The following is a 25,805-nucleotide window of genomic DNA, read 5'->3' as shown; positions in this document are numbered from 1 at the left end:
GATGACTGCACAACGGCTACAAAGATGGTCCCTTTTCTAGGGGCGAACCAATATGAAATAGAGTATAAGGGCACGAAACAGCATGGAAACGCTGATGGGCTATCACGCCTGCCACTGCCTACTGCGGAGGAAGCACCAGCAGTGGACCCTATCGAAATATTTTATTCGTCAATAATTGAACGCTTGCCAGTAACTAATGCGGATATAGAGAAGGAGACCCGAAATGATCCGACACTGTCTCGGGTATATGATTTGACGGTGAAGGGATGGCCAACACATGGCGACTCACTGTTGCCAGCATTCTCATCCAGAAGAGAACAGCTGTCAGTATGCCAGGGGACAGTGATGTGTGGATCTTGAGTGGTAATTCCACCCAAGTTAAGGGAGAGAGTGCTCAATGAGCTTCACGAAGGCCATCTGGGAGGGGTGAAAATGAAAAGCCTTGCTAGGGCTTATGTGTGGTGGCCGGGGATCGATCAACAAATCGAGGACCTAACAAAGAGCTGCTCAGGATGCCAGAAGGTCCAAAATGCACCACCACATGCCCCTCTACACCCATGGGAGTGGCCCTCCTCTCCATGGCAACGGGTGCATATTGATTTTGCTGGTCCATTCATGGACTCAATGTTCTTAATAGCAGTGGATGCGCACTCGAAATGGTCTGAGGTGATCAAAATGTCCTCCACCACTACGGAGAAAACGATTGCAGTCCTACGGACCATATTTGCCAGGAACGGCTTGCCAGAGCAGATTTGCTCTGATAACGGACCACAGTTTGTGTCCGAAGAGTTTCGGAAATTTATGAGAAGGAATGGGGTAAGGCATTACACATCCGCCCCGTATCATCCAGCCACAAATGGATTGGCTGAGAGGTTCGTACAAACCTTTAAAAAGGCAGTAAGGGCCATGTGCGATGATGACATTCCACTCCAGCATAAGGTGGACAATTTCCTGTTAGCCTACAGAAATGCGACACATGCAGTTACCAACCAGACCCCGGCCATGATGTTCTTTAACCGAAGGTTGAGATCTCGTCTGGATTTGCTCAGACCAAATGTGCGAAGCAATGTTGAGGATAAGCAATTCCAGCACATCAATGAGAAGCCGACAAGGAGCTTCAATGTAGGACAACCAGTATTGGCCCGCGACTACCGAACAGAGAAATGGCAACCCGGAACGATAGGCACACGGCAAGGGCCACTAATGTACACAGTGGATGTCGGGGAGAACATTGTGAGACGCCATGTCGACCAGATCCTAGCGTCACAGGAACGAGTCAACCCCATGTCTCGCGTACCTGGGGATGAACCCGACATACCGGTAGCATCTACCCCAGAAACAGTAGCAGCGGAAACTGATGAACTAACCGACGACAGGGGCCAGAATCGCCTCCGCACCAAGAACAAGACACTCAGGAAAGGCGCTATCCAGAAAGGATCAGGAAGCCGCCCCAAAGACTGAATCTATAAATGGACTATTTCAGTTAAATGTGCATGTTAAAGTGTTAACTGTTATTTGAATGTTATGGGTACTGTTAATCTAAAAGAGGAGGAATTGTAGTGTATGTACCTTTAAGAGAGAACTACTTTTACAGCTCCTGTATACTGTAGTACCGGCAGTGACCCCACCTGTATATAAGCCTTGAGCAGGCATCTGTACTGTTAGTCTTTATACTACCCTCCTCCAGTAAACACCTGTTGATTGTTAATCTGCAGCCTCCGTCTAGTTATTGAAGAACACCATACTTTAAGATTCACGGATTCAACACAGGTCACTACCCTTAGATGCATCAAGGAATTACATTTTAATGGAAAGAACAAAAAAGATTGCATTCTGTTACGCTGTCCAATTGTACTGGTTGATGGAAGATTTTAAGTTTGTGATTATGCAAATGTACTTTTACCAAAAACCTGAAGTGTATCCTAACCAGTGCAATTTCAAGCACATTCTGGTGCAACTTCCCTCTGCACCTACATGCTTTACATCAGAAAACCTTATAAAGTGGGTCTACTGTATATGTACATATACACATTGTACTTCAAACAATGTTTACATTCTTAGAACATAAGAAATAGGAGCAGGAGTTATTCTGAGACTGTGACCCCTAACTCTAGACTCCCCAGCCAGGGAAACATCCTCCCAGCATCTACCCTGTCAAGCCCCTTAAGAATTTTATACGTTTCAATGAGATCACTTCTCATTCTTCTAAACTCTAGGGTATATAAGCCTAGTCTACTCAATCTCTCCTCATAGGACAATCCCCCCATCCCAGGAATCAGTCTAGTGAACCTTTGTTGCACTCCCTCTATGGCAAGTATATTCTTCCTTCGGTAAGGAGACCAAAATTGTACACAGTACTCTAGATGTGTCTCACCAAAGCCCTCTTTACTCTTATACTCCAATCCTTTTGCAATTTCTTGCTTTACCTGCATGTTAACTTTCTGTGATTCGTGTACAAGGACACCCAGGTCCCTCTGAACACCAACATTTCCCAATCTCTCACCATTTAAAAAATATTCTGCTTTTCTATTTTTCCTACCAAAGTGGATAACTTCACATTTTTCCACATTACAGTATATTCCATCTGCCAGGTTCTTGCCCACTCACTTAACCTGACTATACGCCTTCGCAGCCTCCTCACAAAAAACTTTCCCACCTAGCTTTGTCTCGTTAGCAAACTTGGATACATTGCACTCGGTCCCCTCATCTAAGTCGTTGATATAGATTGTAAATAGCAATTCTGAATGTTACTAGCAGTGGCATCAAACAAAGTTTGGGCTCAAATTCCATTGCTGGACACATGCCATGGCTTCTAGCATCACTCTCCTGACTAGAGGATGTCTTATCACGTCATCAAATTCACACCAATATTTTAAAGTTATCCCTGCGGCATTATACTTAATCATACAAATCTACTCAAATAGACTCAGACTTCAGCTGGCACAGACTTTAGTCTTCTGACAGTCTAAAATATTTGTTTAATTTACTTTTATTAAAACAAAGAGAGAAGAGTGTTTTTTTATAAGCCCACTGAGAAAAGAGGCTCCATCAAATATCACAATTCCCATAAATACTAGAAACACTGCTGGAAGACAGCAACATTTGCAGTGTCCCTAAATCCCAGAACTTCAGGATGAAAAGCAGATTGTGCAACAAGATTGATGGCATTATATCCACCTTTAACACAAATGTAAGCGTTTGATAGGTGAGTTCTATGTTAATTACAATAGATGTGAATCATTTATTTTATATGCCATCTTTTACAGCTGTAATCCCTCTGCCTACACACTTTGGCACCTGTAACGTCCGTGTGTAATTGAGACACGGACTGCAGGAGTTGGTTATAACAGGTGTTTACTGAATGGAGACAAGACTGGAACTACTATACAAAGTTACTACACAGGCTTATATACCGGGGTGGTCACTACTGGTACTGCAGTATACAGGGGCTGCAGAATATAGTTCCTTCTTCAAAGTACATACACTACAGCACCTGTCTGGTAGAGCTCACAGTAGAAAAATTTGTTACAGGACATTCAAGAGGATCAGCTAGGCAGAATGGAGACAAAATGGCATGACCCTGGCATCTGCCTTTTAACTAGATCCACCTTCTCATTAACCATTCTTTAGTTGTGTTGGGAAACCTATAGAAATCTGAAATAACAACAGAAAATGTTGAAAACACTGAGCAGGCCAGGCAGCATCTGTGGAGAGAGAAACAGAGTTAACGTTTCTGGTCTCCTGTAACGTTAACTCTGTTTCTCTCTCCACGGATGCTGCCTGGCCTGCTGAGTGTTTCCAGCATTTTCTGTTGTTATTTCAGATTTCCAGCATCCGCAGTATTTTGCTATTCTATACAAGTTGCTGTTGTTTCTGTACTGATATATCACAACGGAAATGTAGTTAAACCTTCCAAAATAATATATAAAATAATGAATTGGCAATAACAGTTGCCCATTTTGCACCCATTCTTTTGTGCTCTTCAAGGCTGGGAATGAAACATTTCCCTCTTTTGTACCCAGTGTTAGCATCAAACATTTTCACATCAAGCACAGAATGCTCTAGATAAATAATAAAAGCTCCACTGCACTGCCCTTTGATGCGCTATCAATTACTCATAAAAGACTGAGAGTTAGAAGTGTAACTAAAGGCTTTTATTAACAACAGAATGGAGGTCTGCCTTGAGTGGTCGACCGGTCCAGGATACAAAGGGCTGGGGAGCAGTCACCTTTATACTAGGACCTGTGGGAGGAGTCAGCCGAGGCATGTCCAGGCATGTACACAGTGGAATACAAACAGGACAAACAGGAATACAAACAGTGGTTTACCACATTCACCCCTTGTTTAAAATTGAGTCCGGCGGGGTGAAGTGTATTAAAAGTTAGTGTATTGGAGTCTCTCCGGAGGTCTTGTCTGCCGCTGTGATCGGCGTGGTGACGGCAGGGGTAGTGAAGCTTCCGGCGTCGAGTCCAGCGTAGGCTGTGGCACAGGCGTGTCGTCCTCGTAGATGTCGAGCGGGTCGCGGGGCCCAGGCCTGCCGTCTGCTGGGGCTGGATATCGGATCGTGGTGGGGGGTGGTAGTGGGTAGTGGGTTACTGCGGCCCCCGAGGGTGCAAGGTCTCTTATGGAGACTGTGTCCTCCCGCCCGTCCGGGTATGCGATGTAAGCATACTGGGGGTTGGCGTGGAGGAGGTCGACCCTCTCGACCAGGGGGTCCGTTTTATGGGTCCTCACGTGTCTTCTCAGTAGGACCGGCCCTGGGGACGTCAGCCATGGCGGTAGCGATGTCCCCGATGTGGACTTCCTTGGGAAGACAAACATTTTCTCATGAGGGGTGGCGTTAGTGGCAGTGCAGAGCAGTGACCGAATAGAGTGGAGCGCATCGGGGAGCACATCCTGCCAGCGGGAGGTTAGAAGGCCCCTAGACTTTAAGGCTAGCAGGACGGCCTTCCAAACTGTCGCATTTTCTCTTTCCACCTGTCCGTTCCCCCGGGGGTTGTAACTGGTGGTCCTGCTTGTGGCAATACCCCTAGTTAGCAGGTACTGACGGAGTTCGTCGCTCATAAACGATGAGCCCCGGTCGCTATGGATATAGCTGGGGAAGCCGAACAGGGTGAAGAGGTTGTTCAGACATTTAATGACCGTGGCACTGGTCATGTCCGGGCAGGGGAAGGCGAACGGGAAACGGGAGTACTCATCAATAATATTGAGGAAGTACACATTGCGGTCGGAGGAGGGGAGAGGCCCTTTAAAATCAACGCTCAGGCGCTCGAAGGGGCGAGTGGCTTTTATCAGGTGGGCCCTGTCTGGTCTATAAAAGTGCGGTTTGCACTCAGCGCAGACTTGGCAGTTCCTGGTCATGATCCTGACCTCCTCAATAGAGTAAGGCAGGTTGCGGGCCTTGATGAGGTGGAAGAACCTGGTGACCCCCGGGTGGCAGAGGTCATTGTGGAGAGCCCGTAGTCTATCGATCTGCGCGCTGGCGCAGGTGCCACGTGATAGCGCATCCGGGGGTTCATTTAGCTTCCCGGGCCGGTACAAGATCTCGTAGTTGTAGGTGGAAAGTTCGATTCTCCACCTCAAGATCTTGTCATTTTTGATTTTGCCCCTCTGCTTGTTGTTAAACATAAAAGCAACTGAACGCTGGTCAGTGAGCAGGGTAAATCGTTTTCCGGCCAGGTAGTGCCTCCAATGACGCACAGCCTCCACAATCGCCTGGGCCTCCTTCTCAACAGCGGAGTGTCTGGTCTCCGGGCCTTGGAGGGTTCGTGAAAAGAAGGCCACGGGTCTCCCCGCCTGATTGAGGGTAGCGGCCAGGGCAAAGTCGGACGCGTCGCTTTCCACCTGGAAGGGGATGGATTCGTCCACTGCGTGCATGGTGGCTTTGGCAATGTCCTCCTTGATACGGTGGAAGGCTAAGCGGGCCTCTGCCGTCAAGGGAAAAGAGGTGGACTTGATCAGCGGACGGGCCTTGTCCGCATAGTAGGGGACCCACTGGGCGTAATAGGAGAAAAACCCTAGGCACCTCTTCAGGGCCTTGAGGCAGTGGGGCAGTGGAAGTTCCATAAGGGGACGCATCCGGTTGGGGTCGGGGCCGATGACTCCGTGTTCCACAACACAGCCAAGGATGGCGAGGCGGTTTGTGCGGAATATGCACTTCTCCTTGTTATATGTCAGGTTTAGGAGTTGGGCGGTGCGGAGGAATTTTTCGAGGTTTGCGTCATGGTCCTGCAAGTCACGGCCGCAGATGGTCACATTGTCCAGATATGGGAAAGTGGCCTGCAACGCATTTTGATCTACCATCCGGTCCATCTCCCTTTGGAAGACGGAGACCCCGTTGGTGACGCCAAAGGGAACCCTAAGGAAGTGATAGAGGCGGCCGTTTGCCTCAAAGGCAGTGTACTGGCGGTCCTCAGGGCGGATGGGGAGCTGGTGGTACGCTGATTTCAGGTCAATGGTCGAGAAGACGCGGTACTGCGCGATCTGGTTGACCATATCAGCTATACGGGGGAGTGGGTAGGCGTCCAGCAGGGTGTAGCGATTTATTGTCTGGCTGTAGTCGATGACCAGGCGCTGCTTCTCGCCGGTCTTAACGACCACAACCTGGGCTCGCCAGGGGCTGGTGCTGCCCTCAATAATCCCTTCTTTCAGGAGCCGCTCCACTTCGGTTTTAATGAAAACCCTGTCCCCGGCATTGTATCGCCTGCTCTTTGTGGCGATGGGCTTACAGTCGGGGGTGAGGTTAGCAAACAGTGGTGGGGGGGTGACTCTGAGTGTGGAGAGGTTGCACCTGGTGCGCGGCGGGCAATTTGGAAGCTGCTGGCTGCGGACTGTGAGTGGGGGTAGGGGTCCACCGTACGCCATCGTAACACTTTTAAGGTGGCACTGAAAATCTAACCCCAGCAGGACGGCAGCGCAGAGGTCAGGCAGGACCAGAAGTTTAAAATGATCGTACACGGTCCCGTCTACTACGAGTGTCACCACGCAGTAGCCGCCGATGTCCGCCGACTGGGACTCGGAGGCCATAGAAATCCGCTGTTGCGCAGGCAGGACTGGGAGAGAGCAACGCCGCACCGTGTTGGGGTGGATGAAGCTCTCCGTGCTCCCAGAGTCAAAAAGGCAGATTGTATCGTGACCATTTACCTTAATGTCCATTGTGGAACTGGCCAGTTGGTGCGGTCTCGCTTGGTCCAGTGTAACGGATGCCAGCGTAGGGGTCGGTGTGTCGCTGCGGGTATCAGATGAGGCGGTGTCGGGGGCCTGCTGCGTCCCGGCTGTCATCCAAGGTGGCGGCGTCCATGATCCCCATGCGGCTGGAGGCGTCCAAAATGGCTGCTGTACCGGTGATTCGCACATGGCCGGGGAGGTCCAAGATGGCGGCCCGCATGGCCCACACGCGGCGCTGCTGGAGTTCGGGGTGGCTTTGGCCCTGCAGACGCTAGCGTAGTGTCCCTTCTTCCCGCAGCCCGAGCAGATCGCGTTTTTCGCCGGGCAGCGCACTCTGGGGTGTTTTGCCTGGCCACAGAAGTAGCATTTCTGGCCTTGGGGCACTGCTGTCTGGCCTTGGGACACTGCTGCGGTAGTTGGGCCGTTGTTGGGGTGTGGCTGGGGTGGCACGGCGCTATGAGGCGGTCCTACCGTGTCCCAGGCTGTCATTCCCCGCGGCGTCCACGGTGCAGAGGAGTAGGCATCCATGCCCTGGTAGGCTGCATCCAACGATAGTGCGAGTTCAGAGGCCTTGTTGAGGTCGAGGTTACTCTGCTCCAACAGTCGCTGTCGGGTGTAATTGGATCTGTGGCCCGCTACAAAAGCGTCCCGGATAAGTTCCTCTGTGTACACGGTGGCCTTTACATCCTTACAACCACAGGCCCGGCCAAGCACAGACAGTGCCTGAAGGTATTCCACGGTCGATTCCCCAGGTTGTTGTTTACGACTCCCCAGAAGGTGCCTGGCGTACACTTTGTTCACTGGGCGCGTGTACTGGTCCTTGAGGAGCTTGATAGCGTCCGCGTACGAGGTCGCGTCTTGGATGACCGAGTACACTCGGTGGTTCACTTTGGAGGTCAGGACATCCAGCTTGTCCTCGTCCGATTTGATTGCTTCGGAGGCGGTCAGGAATTTTTCGAAACACTTAAGCCAGTGAGTAAACTTGGTGGATGAGTCCGCCTCCCGATGATCTAAGTCCAGGCATGCTGGTGTGAGGATCTTCTCCATTATAAAAATTTTGTTAATAAAATTGATGCGCTATCAATTACTCATAAAAGACTGAGGGCTAGATTTTCAGTATAGACAGTTTTGGGGCGCTAACCTTAGCGCCCGCCCGAAGTTAGCGCCCGCCCCAAAGTAGCGCCCCGTTGCCAGAAATTCAGTGGCTTCGCCCTAAGAGGTTGGTGGAGCGCTAAAAGAGGCGTTCCACTACTATCTTTAGGCGCTAAGCCGGCGGTGCAGAGCGCAACGCCCGAGCTCGGGCGCAGCGCACGGCAGACACTCTGGTGCCACTGAGCTCTTAAAGGGGAAGGGTGCATGTGTTCTTTTCAAAAGCAGAGTGTGGGAGGAGGAGGAGGAGGAGGAGGAGGAGGAGGAGGAGGAGGTGGTGGTGGTGGTGGTGCCCGGAAACATAAATACACCGTTCAGAACAACACACTGGATCCTTCCACACAACACATGCAGACTGCCGTTTATAGTGCATGCGGAGTGCCCTTTAATTTGCGCTCCCCAGAGTCTGTTGCGTTCCATTTTACAAACGCTCTGGACGCCAGCCGCACAATGGGGCGGTCCGACTGAAGTTTGGATTCGGGGCGGCCAAAGGGCGTTGCACGAGGATGTGATGTCATTTTCTGCGCGCGCATCCGGGCGGCCGCTAAACTTTGCACCGGCGCTAACGGGCAACTTAATTTGGGGCGGGGCGCAAACTGCGCTGCGCCCGGGCGCTACACGCATAGCGCCCGAAAATCACTTCTCTTAAGGCGCTAACTGCTGGCGCAAGCAACTGAAAATCTAGCCCTGAGAGTTAGAAGAGTAACTAAAGGCTTTTATTAACAACAGAATGGAGGTCTGCCTCGAGTGGTCGACCGGTCCAGGATACAAAGGGCTGGGGAGCAGTCACCTTTATACTAGGACCTGTGGGAGGAGTCAGCCGAGGCATGTCCAGGCATGTACACAGTGGAATACAAACAGGACAAACAGGAATACAAACAGTGGTTTACCACACCCTTACATTATACTTTAACCCCATTCTCCAACAAAGGCTCATTCCTTTGGCACCCTTCAGTGAGACTGTCAACTTAGGGCCAAATTATTAATGGTTTCCTTTCTAGAGTTGTTTGTTCCAAGATTTATAAATTGTTACATAAGACCCTTGTTTTTGAAGCAGTGTTGTTCTACTTTATACTCAAAATGTAACTTGTGCAAAAAACCTCAAAATGGCTTCCATATACTGTAACACACTACAATTTGACATAGCAATCCCATTTTGAGCCGTTCTCCACACAGTTACTTCCAGGATTCTCTAATGCTGCAATTTAATACACTGTGGTCAAGCTATATTCAATTATGCAGGAAAGAGCAAATGAAACTCTTCCATTTTATAAATATTCCTCCTTTTCAATGCCAAGGAAAATGAAACTTCAATTCCATCAGGGTATATTTTACTCTGGTTGTCGCCAAACTATGAACCAACTGCACTGCAACGCTGCCAATAACAACAGGAAAAAAATGGGAAATGTAATCCTTGGCCTCTTGAGCATTACTTTATTCTGTCTTGTCCACCTACATATATTCCACAAATCAACATACTGACTACTTCTCCCTTGTTAAATGTGATAAGTAAGGTTTAAGTACCCATCTCACCATTATTTCAAATTTGATTATATTATAAACTGACTGTAAAACTTATCACTGTAAAAATATACAGAACAGTCACAGAAATCTCATTCTGTGGTTGGGGGCAGAGGGAGGTCACCAGCGCTCCCAGAGGTAACAAAATCCCAATCAACACTATAAATATTTCTGCTGCAGCCAGTGGCCACCATCTTTTCTGGCTACAACACCTTGGAAATCTGTTTCAACCAAATACCGTTTTTGAGTAATTTGTTCTGTGGTAAATTAGAAGTATGTATGATATAATTTCTCCTCCAATTGCTATCAGGTTACATGATGCATTGTAAAATTTCTGTAGTATTAACAGTTCAGATTAAAGAACCTGTACCAAAATAAACAGACCAGAAGAACCCTAACATTTCTCAATCTGCAAGATATGTTTCACTAATGAGCGTGGACAACTTTGCATACACATGATACAGATTTAATGGAAACGTACCATATTATGTTTGAGGATTCTCTGAACCACAGGTGTGAACACTTCTATGACAACCATCGATCGAGGCCGCTCTCTGCAGTGCTGCAAAAAACACATTTGATGCTTATTCTGCATGGAGCAAGTCATAGAATCATACAGCACAGGAGGAGGCCATTTGGTCCATCGTGCCTGCGCTGGTCCTTTGAAAAAGCTCTCCAATGAGTCCCATTCCCCTGCACATTTTTCCTTTTCAAGTATATATCCAAATCATTTTTGAAAGTTACTATTGAATCTGCTTCCACTACCCTTCCAGGCAGTGCATCCTAAATCATAACAACTCACTGTGTAAAAAAAATTCTCCTCATCTCCCCTCTGTTTTTTTTGCCAATTATTTTAAATCTGTGCCCTCTGGTTACTGACACCCCCCGCCAGTGGAAACAGTTGCTCCTTATTTACTCTATCAATACCTTTCATAATTTTGAACACCTAAATTAAATCTCCCTTTAACCTTCCCTGCTCTAAGGAGAACAATCCCAGATTCTCTAGTCTCTCCATATCAAGATCTAGCTCTACAATCTGAATCTCCAAGAGAATCCTTCAGTTTGTATTTGCTTATGATTAATAATGTTGGGATGGTTACTAAGGTCAGTCTTTACATTTGCAAAATGATGTATATTTTCATATGATTTGCTTTTATTAGCAGCTGAACCTTTTACAAAGCACAAAATTTGCTTCAATGTGATCGGCAGCAAATGCAAATTTGAACTGAATTGTGTTGCACAAGAACTGTTCCAGCCTCCCTCCCCATCCCTCCCAGCATGCATGGATATACATAAAGAATTAGAGATAAGTACCTTGCAGAAAAACTCGCAGAGATCTGGGGGAGGGTGGTTGTTTTCCAGCAAAGGTGCTATTGCCTGAGGGACAGAAATGAGACACTTCAAGTTATTCCACATTCCTGGTTTTGGCAAATCTGTTTATCCTTATTCAAATATTTTTGTTATTGGTTTAAAAAGGAAAATATCTAGGGAAGTTCAATGTAATTCCCTCACCAGCTCTCTCCTAAAATGGTGTACTTATAATTATATTGATTATCTTGTAAATATCCTCAATGTGCTTCCTTCTGGTAACACAGGTTATAGCAGACATTTTGTATCCCAGTTTTTGTATCCCAGTTCCCCACCAATAAGTTGAACATTGCGGAGATGTCACCAAAGTAGATCACTGGTAATTACTCCTTGAGACTTTGCTTCCAGTTAAGAGCTGAGTGGGAAGAATCCTAGCCCCGAGTGACAGGTCTACCCCCACCAGTATCCATTAGTGAACCAGGCTGGCTGGTTGATCATCAACAGTGCTCTGAAGCACTGCAGACCTGCCTGGCTCAAATATTAGATTCAACGGCAGCTGCCTCCCCTCATTGCAACCCAATCATGGTAGGCATCAAGCCCTGAATACCAGTGTGTGTCGCCAGGTATAAGAGATACATTTATACAAGAATGTGGAGATGAATGAGGCAAATGTCCAATGGGTTTTTCACATTGCAGTTATCCAGTGACATTGTCTACACGCCTGCATTATAATAGATAATCCAGGTTGAAACATCTCAAAGCACTTCACGCAAGGAGTTACTTTTGAAGTGCAGCGACTGTTGTGTAGGCAAATGCAGCAGCCATTCTGCAACAGCAATGCCCCACAAACAGCTTTGTAACTCTGCTGCAGAATTCTGTACCCAACATTATATGAGTGAAAATGGAAAGCACTCAGCAAGAGATGTGAACACCTTTCAAAATATAATTACTGCCTTACACACTCTCATGATTCCTCCACTGCCTCTGTGTTGACAGCTTGCTTGTCTGGCATGGAGTCCTGGATGAGCCACCATTTAATCCAATTAAATGTCGGGAAGACCAAAGCCATTGCCTTCAGCCTCTACCACAAACTCTCTTCCCTCGCCACCAATTTTATCCCCTCCCCGGCCACTGTTTCAGGCTGCACCAGACTGTTGGCAACCACGACATCCTATTTGACCCCATATACTCCCTAACACAAAGACTGCCTACTTTCACCTCTGTAACATGCCCTGTCTCCGCCTCTGCCTCAGCTCATCTGCTGCTGAAACCCTCATCCATGTTTTTGTTACCTGTAGACTCAACTATTCCAACGCTCTCCTGGCCGGCCTCCCATTTTCCACCCATCATAAACTTGAGCTTATCTAAAACTCTGCTGACTATATCCTAACCCGCAGCAAGTCCCGCTCCCCCATGATCCCTGACCTACATTGGCTCCCTCTCCACCAATGCCTCAAATTTAAAATTCTCATCCTTGTGTTCAAAGCCCTCCATGGCCTTGCCTCTCCCCAATTCTGTAAGGGCTCTGTAACCCTCCAGCCCTACAACTCTGAAAACGTTGTGTTCCTCCAACTCTGGCCTCTTGCGCATCTCCCCACTTCCTACAGCCAACTATTGCCGGCCGTGACCTCAGCTGTCTAGGCCCCTTGCTCTGGAATTCCCTGCTGAAACCCCTCTGCCTCACCACCTTGCTCCCTTCCTTTAAGGCCCTCCTTGAAATTTTGACCAAGCTTTTAATCACCCCTCCTAATAACTTTTTTTTTGTCTGATTGCGCTTCTACAAAGCATTTGGGGTGGTTCCCTATGTTTAAGGCACTACATAAATGCAAGCTGTTGGACACACTTACATGAACACTGACCTCCTGTATAGTGACTCCAACTCAATAGTAATGGCATAATTTGATGTTTTTAAAGACATTTTGAGCTTTCACTTGTGAGTGACCATTGGCAGTAAAATGTCTGAAAAATGCAGTTCCAAATAGACAGAGCAGGCGCATTAAACATCTGGCTCTGTGCATTGTCTAATTTTGACAAAGTATTAGAAAATGTGACAGAATCTCTAAATGTGGAAAACCAAGGAGGATTAACTGGAAATTAAGCATCTGTACTGATCAGCATGACATATCACAGAATCACAGAATCACAGAAACCCCACAGTGCAGATAGAGGCCATTTCGGCCCATCGAGCCTGCACCGACACATATCCCACCCGATCCCCGTAACCTCACGTATTTAATCCCCCTAACACTAAGGGTCAATTTATCATAGCCAATCAACCCAACCCGCACATCTTTGGACTGTGGGAGGAAACTGGAGCACCCGGAGAAAACCCACGCAAACACGGGGAGAATGTGCAAACTCCACACAGACAGTCACCCGAGGCCGGATTCGAACCCGGGTCCCTGGCGCTGTGAGGCAACAGTGCTAACCACTATGCCACCGTGCTGATGATAAGCAAATACAATGAAGGGATATGACATACACACTGGAATTCACAGGAGGTCAAACAGGTCAGTATTAACCCAAGGCTCCCACTTTCTCGCACTGCTCTGAAAGAGCACTCAAATTAACTTCAAGTAGTTTACACTCATCTATTTGGCTATAATTACTGTCTCAAATATTTGCACACGTTAATTTTTTCTGTCTTGTTTTGGTCAAAAGGCTACTCTTGCAGCAGGACTGGGACAAAGGAACAAATTCCACAGTTTGGTGATCCTGGCGTGAGACTTCATTGGACGGGAGAACAGATTGGACAATAGGCGTGGAGGTCTGCGCGCCCAATCAGCATCCCTAACGATTTTCCATTCATTAAAATAATAACCAGAAAATTGAGAGGGCTGAGAAATGTGTGCATTGACCTCCATGCACAGATGTCCAATCAGTCCTTCTACTGAGCAAGGAACCTTGTAAAATTTGCCCAAAACTTGCAGCCGTCTGTATCAGAAGTCTCTGTAGGTCCTGTGCTTCATCTACACAACACACTGAACACCACTCATAATTGGAGACTTACCACGATGATATTTTCATGCTCCTGGGTTGTTAGCTTGAGGTTCTGGAAGGAGATACAAAAAGAAAATGAAATTCCCCAAAAACCCAGCTTAATTATGATAACATTTTTAGTTTAAAAATCACATCTGCTATACCAAGCAAAAATATTTAATTTAACTTAACCAGCTTTAGACTAGACAATATCAGATTGTAGTGTGATTGTAGTTGTGTAAAAGTAGAGCAGGCTGCAGTAAATAAAGGATTGCGTGCTATAACCATTTTAACAGAGAATGTCAGTATATTTTTATTTTTATATGATGCACCATTGCATATTCTTTAATAGAATATCACCACAAAGGGGCGCGAGCTAATTTTCCCTCCTAAGTCCCCTCCATCCCATTCATATTAGAAATGTGCAGAAAATTGTGACAAAGAGAAAGAAAAAGAAAAAAGTAGAAAGAAAGCATGCAAAGTTAGAACTTTCAGACATATAATTTTTTTTTTTTTTATTCGTTCATGGGATCTGGGCATCGCTGGCAAGGCCAGCATTTATTGCCCATCCCTAATTGCCCTTAAGAAGGTGGTGGTGAGCCACCTTCTTGAACCGCTGCAGTCCGTGTGGTGATGGTACTCCCAGTGTTGTTAGGGAGGGAGTTCCAGGATTTTGACCCAGCGACGATGAAGGATCGGCGGTATATTTCTAAGTCAGGATGGTGTGAGACTTGGAGGGGAACTTGGAGGTGGTGGTGTTCCCATGCGCCCGCTGTCCTTGTCCTTCTAGGTGGAAGAGGTCGCGGGTTTGGGAGGTGCTGCTGAAGAAGCCTTGGCGAGTTGCTGCAGTGCATCTTGTAGATGGTACACACTGCAGCCACGGTACGCTGGTGGTGGAGGGAGTGAATGTTTAAGGTGGTGGGTGGGGTGCCAATCAAGCGGGCTGCTTTGTCCTGGATGGTGTCGAGCTTCTTGAGTGTTGTTGGAGCTGCACTCATCCAGGCAAGTGGAGAGTATTCCATCACATTCCTGACTTGTGCCTTGTAGATGTTGGAAAGGCTTTGGGGAGTCAGGAGGTGAGACACTCGCCGCAGAATACCTAGCCTCTGACCTGCTCTTGTTGCCACAGTATTTATGTGGCTGGTCCAGTTAAGTTTCGGGTCAATTGTGACCCCCAGGATGTTGATGGTAGGGGATTCGGCAATGGTAATGCCATTGAATGTCAAGGGGTGGTGGTTAGACTCTCGCTTGTTGGCGATAGTCATTGCCTGGCACTTCTGTGGCGCGAATGTTGCCTGCCACTTATCAGCCCAAGCCTGAACGTTGTCCAGATCTTGTTGCACGCGGGCATGGACTACTTCATTATCTGAGGCGTTGCGAATGACACTGAACATTGTGCAGTCATCAGCGAACATCCCCATTTCTGACCTTATGATGGAGGGAAGGTCATTGATGAAGCAGCTGAAGATGGTTGGGCCTAGGACACTTAATAATTACTATAAATTAAAACAAAAATGCAATTCGGTTGAAGAAAATAAAGAAGCTTTTGTTGTGAGAATACGAAAGTGAAAACAAGTTCTCTGTTTTTGTTAAATCATTTTTTTTATAATGGGACTTCTTATAAATCCTTATTATTTATTAGTGGGAAGACTTGGCTGAGCTCGAGGTGTGGTGGATGTTTGAGTCCAACAAAAAATGTGGGAGACATTAGTCAATTTATTCACCAGGCTGGTGCATGGAATGCCAAGTTAGAAATGAAGAATCTTGCATTTGGAATATACAAATATTGCATTATTTTGCAACCCCCCCTCCCCCAAACAGGCAGAGTGCCTAACATCGAAGGGAGTGCAGGACTGCATAAGAGCTTTTTTTGTACAGAACTGGAGGTAGATATACATTATAATTAGAAATAGAAGAGGGGAGGGGGGGAGAACTTAAATCACCCATTGAGAGCAATATTGATAAAATTAATATAAGATTAATATAAGCAATATTCAGCATCAAAATCAAAAGCCATTCTCATCTTGCAGAACTGTGGGCCTATTTCTGTCAATTTTACTCACAAATATAGGCTAAGAGTAACAAGCATTATTCTTATGATGTGTGATGCTTGCTACGCTGATGCACTCGGCATACATTGCTCGATAATAGTAGGTTACTAATGACACAACCACAGACAAAAGACAATGCCGAACTTTTTGAAATATACAGGAATATATAGGTTAATATAAATATATACATAGACCTTATAAAATTGGGAGAACTCACATGTTCTGCTTCAAATAGTGCAATTATACTGCAGTTTGGATTATTGTACTGTGAAAATATGACAAAATATGCAGAAACTGCAGTACCATTGTGTTTCAAAGCCACTTATTTGCAGGCAATTTGAATTTTGGCAACCAATACAAGAGAACCTTGAGCAAATAGTCTCACATATATTCACCCAACTGTAATATAGCTAGTAATAAAAGGTGTTGCTATGGGAACCCGCATGGGTCCTAGCTATGACTGCCTTTTCGTGGGATATGTGGAACATTCTTTGTTCCAGTCCTACTCAGGTCGCCCCCCCCACTTTACCTCTTTTTCCGGTACATTGATGACTGTATCGGTGCCATTTCCTGCTCTCGCCCTGAACTAGAAAATTTCATTCACTTTGCTTCCAATTTCCACCCTTCCCTCACCTTCACATGGTCCATTTCCGACTCTTCCCTTCCTTGACTTCTCTGTCTCCATTTCTGGGCATAGGCTATCGACCAACATCCACTCTAAGCCCACTGACTCCTGCAGTTACCTTGACTACACTTCCTCCCACCCCGCATCCATTAGCCCAGTTTCTCCATCTCCGTCGCATCTGTTCTGACGATGCCACCTTCCATACTACTGCTTCCGATATGTCTTCCTTTTCCCTCAACTGAGGATTCCCTTCTACTGTGGTTGGCATGGCCCTTGACCGTATCCGTTCTATTTCCCGTACTTCTGCTCTCACCCCTTCCCCTCCCTCACAGAGCCATGATAGGGTTCCCCTTGTCCTCACTTTCACCCCACCAGCCTCCACATTCAACGGATCATCCTCTGCCATTTCCGCCACCTCCAGCGTGATCCCACCACCAAACACATCGTCCCCTCTCCCCCTTTCAGCCTTCCAAAAAGACCGTTCCCCCCGCGACACCCTGGTCCACTCGTCTATCACCCCAACACCCCTTCCCCTTCCCACGGCACCTTCCCGTGCAAGCGCAGGAGGTGCAACACCTGCCCTTTTACCTCCTCCCTTCCCATAATCCAGGGCCCCAAACACTCCTTCCAGGTGAAATAGCGATTTACTTATACTTCTTGCAATTTAGGATACTGTATTCGCTGCTCACGATGCAATCTCTTCTACATTGGGGAGACCAAACGCAGATTGGGTAACCACTTTGCGGAACACCTCCGTTCAGTCCGCAAGGGTGATCCCGAGCTTCCGGTCGCCTGTCACTTTAATTCTCCTCTCCACTCCCACTCAGACCTCTCGGTCCTCGGCCTCCTACACTGTTCCAATGAAGCTCGACGTAAGCTCGAGGAACAGCACCTCTTTCGATTAGGCACTTTACACCCTTTCGAACTCAAAATTGAGTTTTCAACAATTTCAGATCATAACCTCTGCCCCCAATTTTTCAGTCGGCAGCTGTTGCTGATTCTGCTATTCCCATTTACACCTCTTCGAGACTCATCTTTTGTTTCTTTACTTGTCCCATTACCATCTCCTTTTGCCTTGCACCATCATCCCTTTTGTCATTTAATTTCTCGAGCCTTCCACCCTATCACAGTCCTTCCCTTTTGTTCTTTCCTCCCCTCCCCCCTTTCCCTGCCCCTGCAGTTGCTTAAAATCTGTTACATCTCTAACTTTTTTCCAGTTCTGACGAAAGATCATTGACCTGAAACGTTAACTCTGTTTCTCTCTCCACAGATGCTGCCTGACCTGCTGAGTATTTCCAGCATTTTCTGTTTTTATTTAAAATTTCCAACATCTGCAGTATTTTGGTTTTGTAATGTAGCTAGAACTGATCCCAAGTACTTTTATGAAACTTTAAAAATAAGAGTTTAAAAAATCCTTGATGGTCTGTTGCAGTGCCTCTACATTTAAAGGTAGAATTTCCTGGGTCCGCTTTGCTCTGGTGCGGGACAGGCCTAGGACCACCAGTAGTTCCTGGTCCAGGGTATCAACATGGCCAGGGGGCATCCGCAGCACAGGCACAGCCCTGGCAGAAGAGCCATGGCGGTCGATTTTCCCGAAGCTGTCGGGAAGGAGGCGGGACTACAACTTTCGGGATTCAGACCCGCCTACATCGACGTCTGGCCAATCCGCGCGATTTTCCCTTGATTGACCTTGTTGAGCCCGCCCAGTGGGCTCAGCAGGCCAATTAAGGGCCACCCGGCAACAGGTGACGTCACAGACTGCAATTTCATCTGTCAAGAGTTCTTGACAGATGAAATATCAGTGTTTCACAGCTGTTTGAAGCTGCCAAACACTGACAGTCTGCGTTCTAACATGAGTCCTTCTGCACAGACTCAGTTAGAACTCTCAGCAGTACTCAAAGCTGAAGGCTGTCACTTTTCACAGATCGCAGCCATTCAGCTTTAAATTCTGGCTGAGTGATGGGCTCCTGACGCCTAGAGGAAGAAAGGCTGTTAAGGTAAGTACAGGTAAGTAAAAGTTCTTTACACACTTTAGACACACCAAACACACTTACCTTTGCACTCATGTACCCATCACTCGCCTGAACACCGAAATCGTGACCCCTCCAACTCCTTCAACCCGACGGCCCGCCTGCTCTAACCTGGCGTGGTTTGGAGCCGTCGGGAATCCCACACGACACCCCTCAAAATAGGGATTAGGCTAAAAACTGCCTGTTAGCTACCTGTTAACAGGCAGTTAATTGGCACTAATCCCTTCCCGCCTGGGGTCGGCGGGTCCCAGTGCGGGGCGGGTACCCGCCGCCTCTGAAACTTGTGTGGAGTGGGGTTTTGGGCGGGATGGTGTCGGGACTCCCGAATTCGGGATTTTCCCCACCCACACGCCTGAAACCCTGCCTGACGGCTCCAGGAAAATCGACCCCATGAAGTTTAAGCAGCCAGAAGGCCCCGATTAACTCTGACCATAGAGTCATAGGGGGAAAAATTCAGTTGTTTGCGCCTCCCGTTAGCGCCTTAAGAGGGCGCTAATGGGGCGCAAAGCAACTGGCACGGCGATGTTTGTGCTGCTCGCAAAATTAACTGGACATTTTGCGGCGGTGCTAAACACTACCGCCACGATCTCCTGTGCCGGCAGATTGTGACGTCAGTCGAGTGCACAACGCCCCGTTAGCACTCCTGACCAGATATTGAATGGTGCCCCCTGCCGCTAGCAACGACAGGTTGCGGGGAGCATTATGCTGTCAGAAAGGGACAAGGGGAGCGCTATTTAAAGGCGACCGCTTCCTGCCTTTTTTTGTCGGTGACATTTTTGCACCACGCATTCTGAGAGAGAGAGAGAGACTGCTGGAGAGATTCAACGCTGTGTGAAGCAGTTTTGAGTACTGAGCAGCACTTTGCAGGTTGATTTTGATTTGCCCTTCCTTGCTTCGCCAGTGCTCTGAAGTAGTGCCTCGCTCCTCGGCCTTTGCGCCTTAAGACAGGTGTGAAGCACCTGATTTAGTGCTGCAATCACCTCCAGGGGCGATAAAAGCCAAGTTTGCTGTCGGGGGCGATAATTAGCGCCAGGCGCTAAACTTTGCACACGGCCGATAATGGCGGCCAAACGGGGCGATACTGAATTTTTCCCCCATAGAGTTATACAGCACGGAAAGAGGCCCTTTGGCCCATCAAGCCCTGTCTATTCTAATCGCATTTTCCAGCACTTGGTCCGTAGCCTTGTATGCTATGGCGTTTCAAGTTCCATTCTGGAAGGGTTGGAGAAAATCCAAATGGACACTTACCTTCTTGTCTTTGGCCTGCCCACAGCACCCCGAGCTGGTGAAGGTCCAGCGTCAGGCCACAGCACCATGTTTCACTGGGCGTGGGTGCTCAGTGAGCTTTGCGCGAGGAAAATAAGTCAGCAGGCTGGGAACACCCCGCCCGTCTCATTTGCATTTCAGTGATGGGTCTGCATTTACGGCAGGTGCAGGCCCAGCTCCCAACCCCCCCAGTGAAGCCCCAGAAATCACCAAGGCAACCAAAAAGGGACAGAGATAACGTTCCCTGTGAGCTGCACTTTGTTCTGCGCGGCCTGCTTCTTTTATTGCGCGGTCCCTTTAAATTTCTGCGCATGAACGGTACTTACAATGGAAAAGCGGGCAAGTGTCCTGCGCGGGACTGTTCAGAATGCTGCGCAATCGCACGGCCACGCAGCTTAGAGGAGACATTGGACAAAGACCTGGCAAAATGGGCATGCCACAGAAACAAGGGTCAGCAAAATCTGCCCTTTGATGTCAGTAACGGGTTAACAAGATAGTCCTTCCTCCATTTCATTTCAAAGCCTTCACCGCCATTGGTAGCTCTCACATACTAAAACAAGCACCAGAAATCACCTTAATTTGAATTGACATGACCTGTGCCAAAACCTGCCCACTTTCCCAACCTCCAAATCATCTTGATTGACTTTTAGTTGGTCCATACCTCTGAGAGGAGTTTAGAGACTATCTCCAGTGGTGCTTGGTGAATGGAATCATCCTGAAGTGGTGAGAAAAGTGCCATGTCCACCAGAGTCCGAATCTCCTTCAACACAACCTCCCAGCGACTCGGGTTACTAAGTACCTTTTTGTACTTGTAAATCTTTTTCTGAAAGGAAGGACAAGAAAAAAAAATTAATGAGAAAACGGAGAGCCCTTGAAACTTGAGATGAAGGTCGAAGAAATGAATGTTACAAAGATTTCCATTTAGTTTGGCAAGCCATTTGATCTTATGATTGAGGCCTTAAAACTGGGCATCAAATTCATGGGCAAGGGTTGGGCAAACCGGTTTTTGTTTGGGCAGAGGGATGAGACAGAGGAGCCATTCCACATTTTTGTTACAGTCCAGTGTTGCATTTTGACACAATTTATGTGGTTGCGTTTTGTGTTTGCAAGCAAGTAAACAAATTGTTTGGCAAGTAACTTTTTCATACCCCTTTTAAGGAGGGTTGACAGTCCTTCTGTGTGGGAGGAGGTGCGTCCACATCATCAATTCAAATTATTGACCATCTGAATATGTGATCCCCACAATGAACCTTGTCAAAATGTTAGGCAGTCACCAAAGTTACATTGGTAAAGTATTGACTTTGAGGATGCACTGACATTAATGTAGACAGAGAGTGAAACCTAGTGCCATTCTGTTATACTACTCAACACAGTATGGGGAGGAGCTTAAACATACTCTGTGCATGCTCAAGCTCTATTCAGAGTAATAGCCTACAACAGCTCACTCTTGTTCTACAATGAGCCAGCTGAATTTTGTTAAAGAGAAACTGAACTCCCTTGAAAAATGTAACATTTGAATAGCTTAACAGTGTACAGAACTGCAGCAATGGGAGTCCCAGCTTCTAAAATTGCTTCTCTTTACCAACCATTGCTCCTTCTTTCCACTGTGGACTATGGGTAGAATGACACCGTGACCAGCTTGTGATCTGTGCACAATTTTCCCTCTTAAATAACCCAATGTTTATTATTACAAACACTTAACCAAGTCCGCCCAGGGGAACTTATGGATTAGCTCATAAGCCCCAATAAGGATTTTCATTATACATCTACTATACACCTGATGGGCAAGACTATTCGATCCGATGAGTTCATCCCCAGTAACACGTAACCTAAATAAAACCGTCCTGTTAACCTGGAGGTCATGATCTCATGCAAATGGCCCACGTTAGTACAATTCTGTAGAGCTGGTATTTTTGAAAATCCTCTAAGCCAGGGCGAAAACGCCAAGGGGGTAATTTTATGAAGTGGGTGGTCGGAAAATTGTGGGCAGTGTACACCCAAAGTTATGATTTGCAATGCTGGTGGGTGAAGTTGCTCATCAGCAGTGCAGGCTCGTAAAATTACTCCTTAAACATATAGACTTGACCAAATATTAAAATGGAACATGCGGTTCCTGCTAGCTCTCTGGGTAAATGCATCAAATGTGTAGTACAGTCACACGCACCAGGAATGTTCCAGGTTCAATCCCCAGTAACATTTCACCTGAATATTACATGAATAATACTGTGCTGACTTTCTCAATCTCAGCTGAAGTAGTGATGGAGGCGCTCTAATTGGCCTCAGTGAAACCTGACATCTCAATTTAAAGCCCAGCTAAACAATGCATGCCCTTTGTTAGTTACTGTCTTGCAGTGTTGCTGTGTTTTTCTAAAAGTTGTCTGAATCCACAATTGTCTTCAATTCTAAAGGCACTTCCAAAATAACCACCGACAGTAAAACAATTTTTGTCAATCACGGTGAACAATATTAACTGTATTTTATGTGCCAAAGGACAAAAGAAGTATTTTGACTGATATCTGGTGAGTGAATCTCAAAGTTCTAATTTAAAGACATTTGTTACTGTACTTTTGCAACTCTCCAGTTATGTTAGAGGAGAGCCGATGACAAACAGCCACAAATAGCAATAACAATTGAGCAGGCCAATTCCCTGCCACTTCTCACCTCCCGTCGACCACATAACAGAATCAATGAAAATAAAAGTGCTGGAAGTAGTGCAAAGGTTGTTTGGAAACTCATTTTTCTGTGAAGATAAGAATGACCATTGTCCTTGCCATACTTCCTCCACAGTAGCAGTCTCTGGTCTGTGCCATACTTCCTCCACAGTACCAGTCTCTGGTCTGTGCCATACTTCCTCCACAGTAGCAGTCTCTGGTCTGTGCCATACTTCCTCCACAGTACCAGTCTCTGGTCTGTGCCATACTTCCTCCACAGTAGCAGTTTCTGGTCTGTGCCATACTTCCTCCACAGTAGCAGTCTCTGGTCTGTGCCATACTTCCTCCACAGTACCAGTCTCTGGTCTGTGCCATACTTCCTCCACAGTAGCAGTCTCTGGTCTGTGCCATACTTCCTCCACAGTAGCAGTCTCTGGTCTGTGCCATACTTCCTCCACAGTAGCAGTCTCTGGTCTGTGCCATACTGCCTCCACAGTAGCAGTCTCTGGTCTGTGCCATACTTCCTCCACAGTACCAGTCTCTGGTCTGTGCCACACTTCCTCCACAGTACCAGTCTTTGGTCTGTGCCATACTTCTTCCACAGTACCAGTCTCTGGTCTGTGCCATACTTCCTCCACAGTACCAGTCTCTGGTCTGTGCCATACATCCTCCACAGTACCAGTCTTTGGTCTGTGCCATACTTCCTCCACAGTACCAGTCTTTGGTCTGTGCCATACTTCTTCCACAGTACCAGTCTCTGGTCTGTGCCATACTTCCTCCACAGTACCAGTCTCTGGTCTGTGCCATACTTCTTCCACAGTACCAGTCTCTGGTCTGTGCCATACTTCCTCCACAGTAGCAGTCTCTGGTCTGTGCCATACTTCCTCCACAGTAGCAGTCTCTGGTCTGTGCCATACTTCCTCCACAGTAGCAGTCTCTGGTCTGTGCCATACTTCCTCCACAGTACCAGTCTCTGGTCTGTGCCATACTTCCTCCACAGTACCAGTCTCTGGTCTGTGCCATACTTCCTCCACAGTACCAGTCTCTGGTCTGTGCCATACTTCCTCCACAGTACCAGTCTCTGGTCTGTGCCATACTTCCTCCACAGTACCAGTCTCTGGTCTGTGCCATACTTCCTCCACAGTACCAGTCTCTGGTCTGTGACATACATCCTCCACAGTACCAGTCTTTGGCCTGTGCCATACTTCCTCCACAGTACCAGTCTCTGGTCTGTGCCATACTTCCTCCACAGTACCAGTCTCTGGTCTGTGCCATACTTCCTCCACAGTACCAGTCTCTGGTCTGTGCCATACTTCCTCCACAGTACCAGTCTCTGGTCTGTGCCATACTTCCTCCACAGTACCAGTCTTTGGTCTGTGCCATACTTCTTCCACAGTACCAGTCTCTGGTCTGTGCCATACTTCCTCCATAGTACCAGTCTCTGGTCTGTGCCATACTGCCTCCACAGTACCAGTCTCTGGTCTGTGCCATACTTCCTCCACAATGCCCATCTCAAGTGTTATACTTGCTGTATTGCACTGTTCATTTGGCTCTCTTTACCTCCTCAACAGTTGTTTTTATATTGACATAATTTTAGTTTGGATTCTAGGCCACTAATGGCTGTGAGCAGGTTTCCAGTGTTTATGTTGCTAAATCCGGCTCTTTTATCCCCGCAGCAATGGTGTAGCGCCATACAAGCTGGTCCTGCAAGTCTGCTGCGGCCAACAGGGAATTAGCAGAGTGAACTCCAGGAACTGGCTTGCAGGCGCTGGTCTCCCGGAACCGAATCAAAACAGTGCCAACATAAGGCCAGTTAACACAACAGAAAGTGAGGCATCCCCTCCTAAGGAGGGGAGGAAGGGCGACTGAAATCTGGTGCTGTGTTTGCACATCACTAAATGAAATCAGCACCGCACATTGTCACAGGCTGTTTAGCAGCAGTGGACTGATAATCCAATCATCACCCACGTGTATTTGTTTACCTTTTGAATGGACATTGAGCCAGTGAGTATTACCAGGATCACAGGCCATAACTGGCAGCAGCCAGTGGTCCTAGATATGCCACATATTTAACAAAAAAGATACTGTTTGCATTATTATAATTCAGGGGTTGGTGGAGGGAGATCTTTTCACGTTAGGGCATCTGCCTTTAAAAAATTTATATCAGCATTTTATTATGAAGCAGTATGACATTTTTGTAGGCATATAGTTGCAAAGTGTCTATTTATCTTTTTTTTGGTGCGATATGCTATGAAGCTTGGCTGAAAAAATTTCAACACGTTACGCATGGATTATTGACAGCTCCAGGTGTTTGCCAAAGAAAAATTATGTTTTGTACATTTAACAATAGACAATTCACTGGACACATAAAATGAGATTTAGAACTTAGTAGTGATGAACTTGCTTTTGCAATCCTTTCCAAATAAGGCTTTGAAGTTCCTGCAATTTTTTTTTTTACATAAACCCAGCAACAGTTTTGGCAAGACAACAGCCAGAAAACTGTGTCCATTAGATGGCATAAATGCATCAGTCTATACCCCTCTGAGGAATCAAATTCAAATCCAGTCTGGAACGGCTCTGAATGGTTAAGTGAGTCTTAGTTCTTTCCCTTTAGTTCCTAAGGAGCATTCAGTCAGAGTGCACAGTTACTCAATGCTTTGTCATTTTGATGAATCCAAATATATGCAAATTTCATACAGATAATTTGCTTTTAAAACCAAGTACTGGCTGTATCTGATATCTGGTCATTATCACATTGCTGTTTGTGGGAGCTTGCTGTGCACAAATTGGCTGCTGCATTTCCTACATTACAACAGTGAATACACTTCAAAAATACTTCAATGGCTGTCAAGCGCTTTGGAACGTCCTGAGGTTGTGAACGGCGCTATATTAATGCAAGTTTTTTTTTCTTTTTTGTCTCAGAGAATGCACCCAAAAAATCCTGCTCTAAGTATCCACTTTTCAGAAAGAAGTGATAGTGGATTTGACCAATAGAGGAAAAAGATTGAAATGTTTACTGTGCGGCGGCTCCATCCGATAACAGAAGGGGTGAACAATG

At 46.8% G+C, this 25,805-nt stretch overlaps 1 protein-coding gene across 4 annotated transcripts in view; it reads right to left on the bottom strand.

The window, feature by feature from the left end:
• Positions 1-25,805, bottom strand: part of cmip (c-Maf inducing protein) — a 251,793-nt gene that overhangs the window by 74,344 nt on the left and 151,644 nt on the right. For all 4 annotated transcript variants that reach the window (XM_085991750.1, XM_085991752.1, XM_085991751.1 and 1 more), the window contains exons 4-7: positions 20,758-20,919; positions 14,156-14,197; positions 11,152-11,214; positions 10,319-10,399 (exon numbers count right to left, since the gene is read on the bottom strand). In XM_085991750.1, the coding sequence (XP_085847876.1) occupies positions 10,319-10,399; positions 11,152-11,214; positions 14,156-14,197; positions 20,758-20,919 (348 nt within the window). The remainder of the gene's footprint in view (positions 1-10,318; positions 10,400-11,151; positions 11,215-14,155; positions 14,198-20,757; positions 20,920-25,805) is intronic.

This window comes from Somniosus microcephalus, chromosome 6 (genome assembly GCF_052327205.1).
Source record: "Somniosus microcephalus isolate GS21.2 chromosome 6, FLI_Smic_1.0, whole genome shotgun sequence".
Classification (NCBI taxonomy): domain Eukaryota; kingdom Metazoa; phylum Chordata; class Chondrichthyes; order Squaliformes; family Somniosidae; genus Somniosus; species Somniosus microcephalus.
Note: the sequence above shows the minus strand (reverse complement) of the source record. Positions and strands in the feature narration are given on the sequence as shown.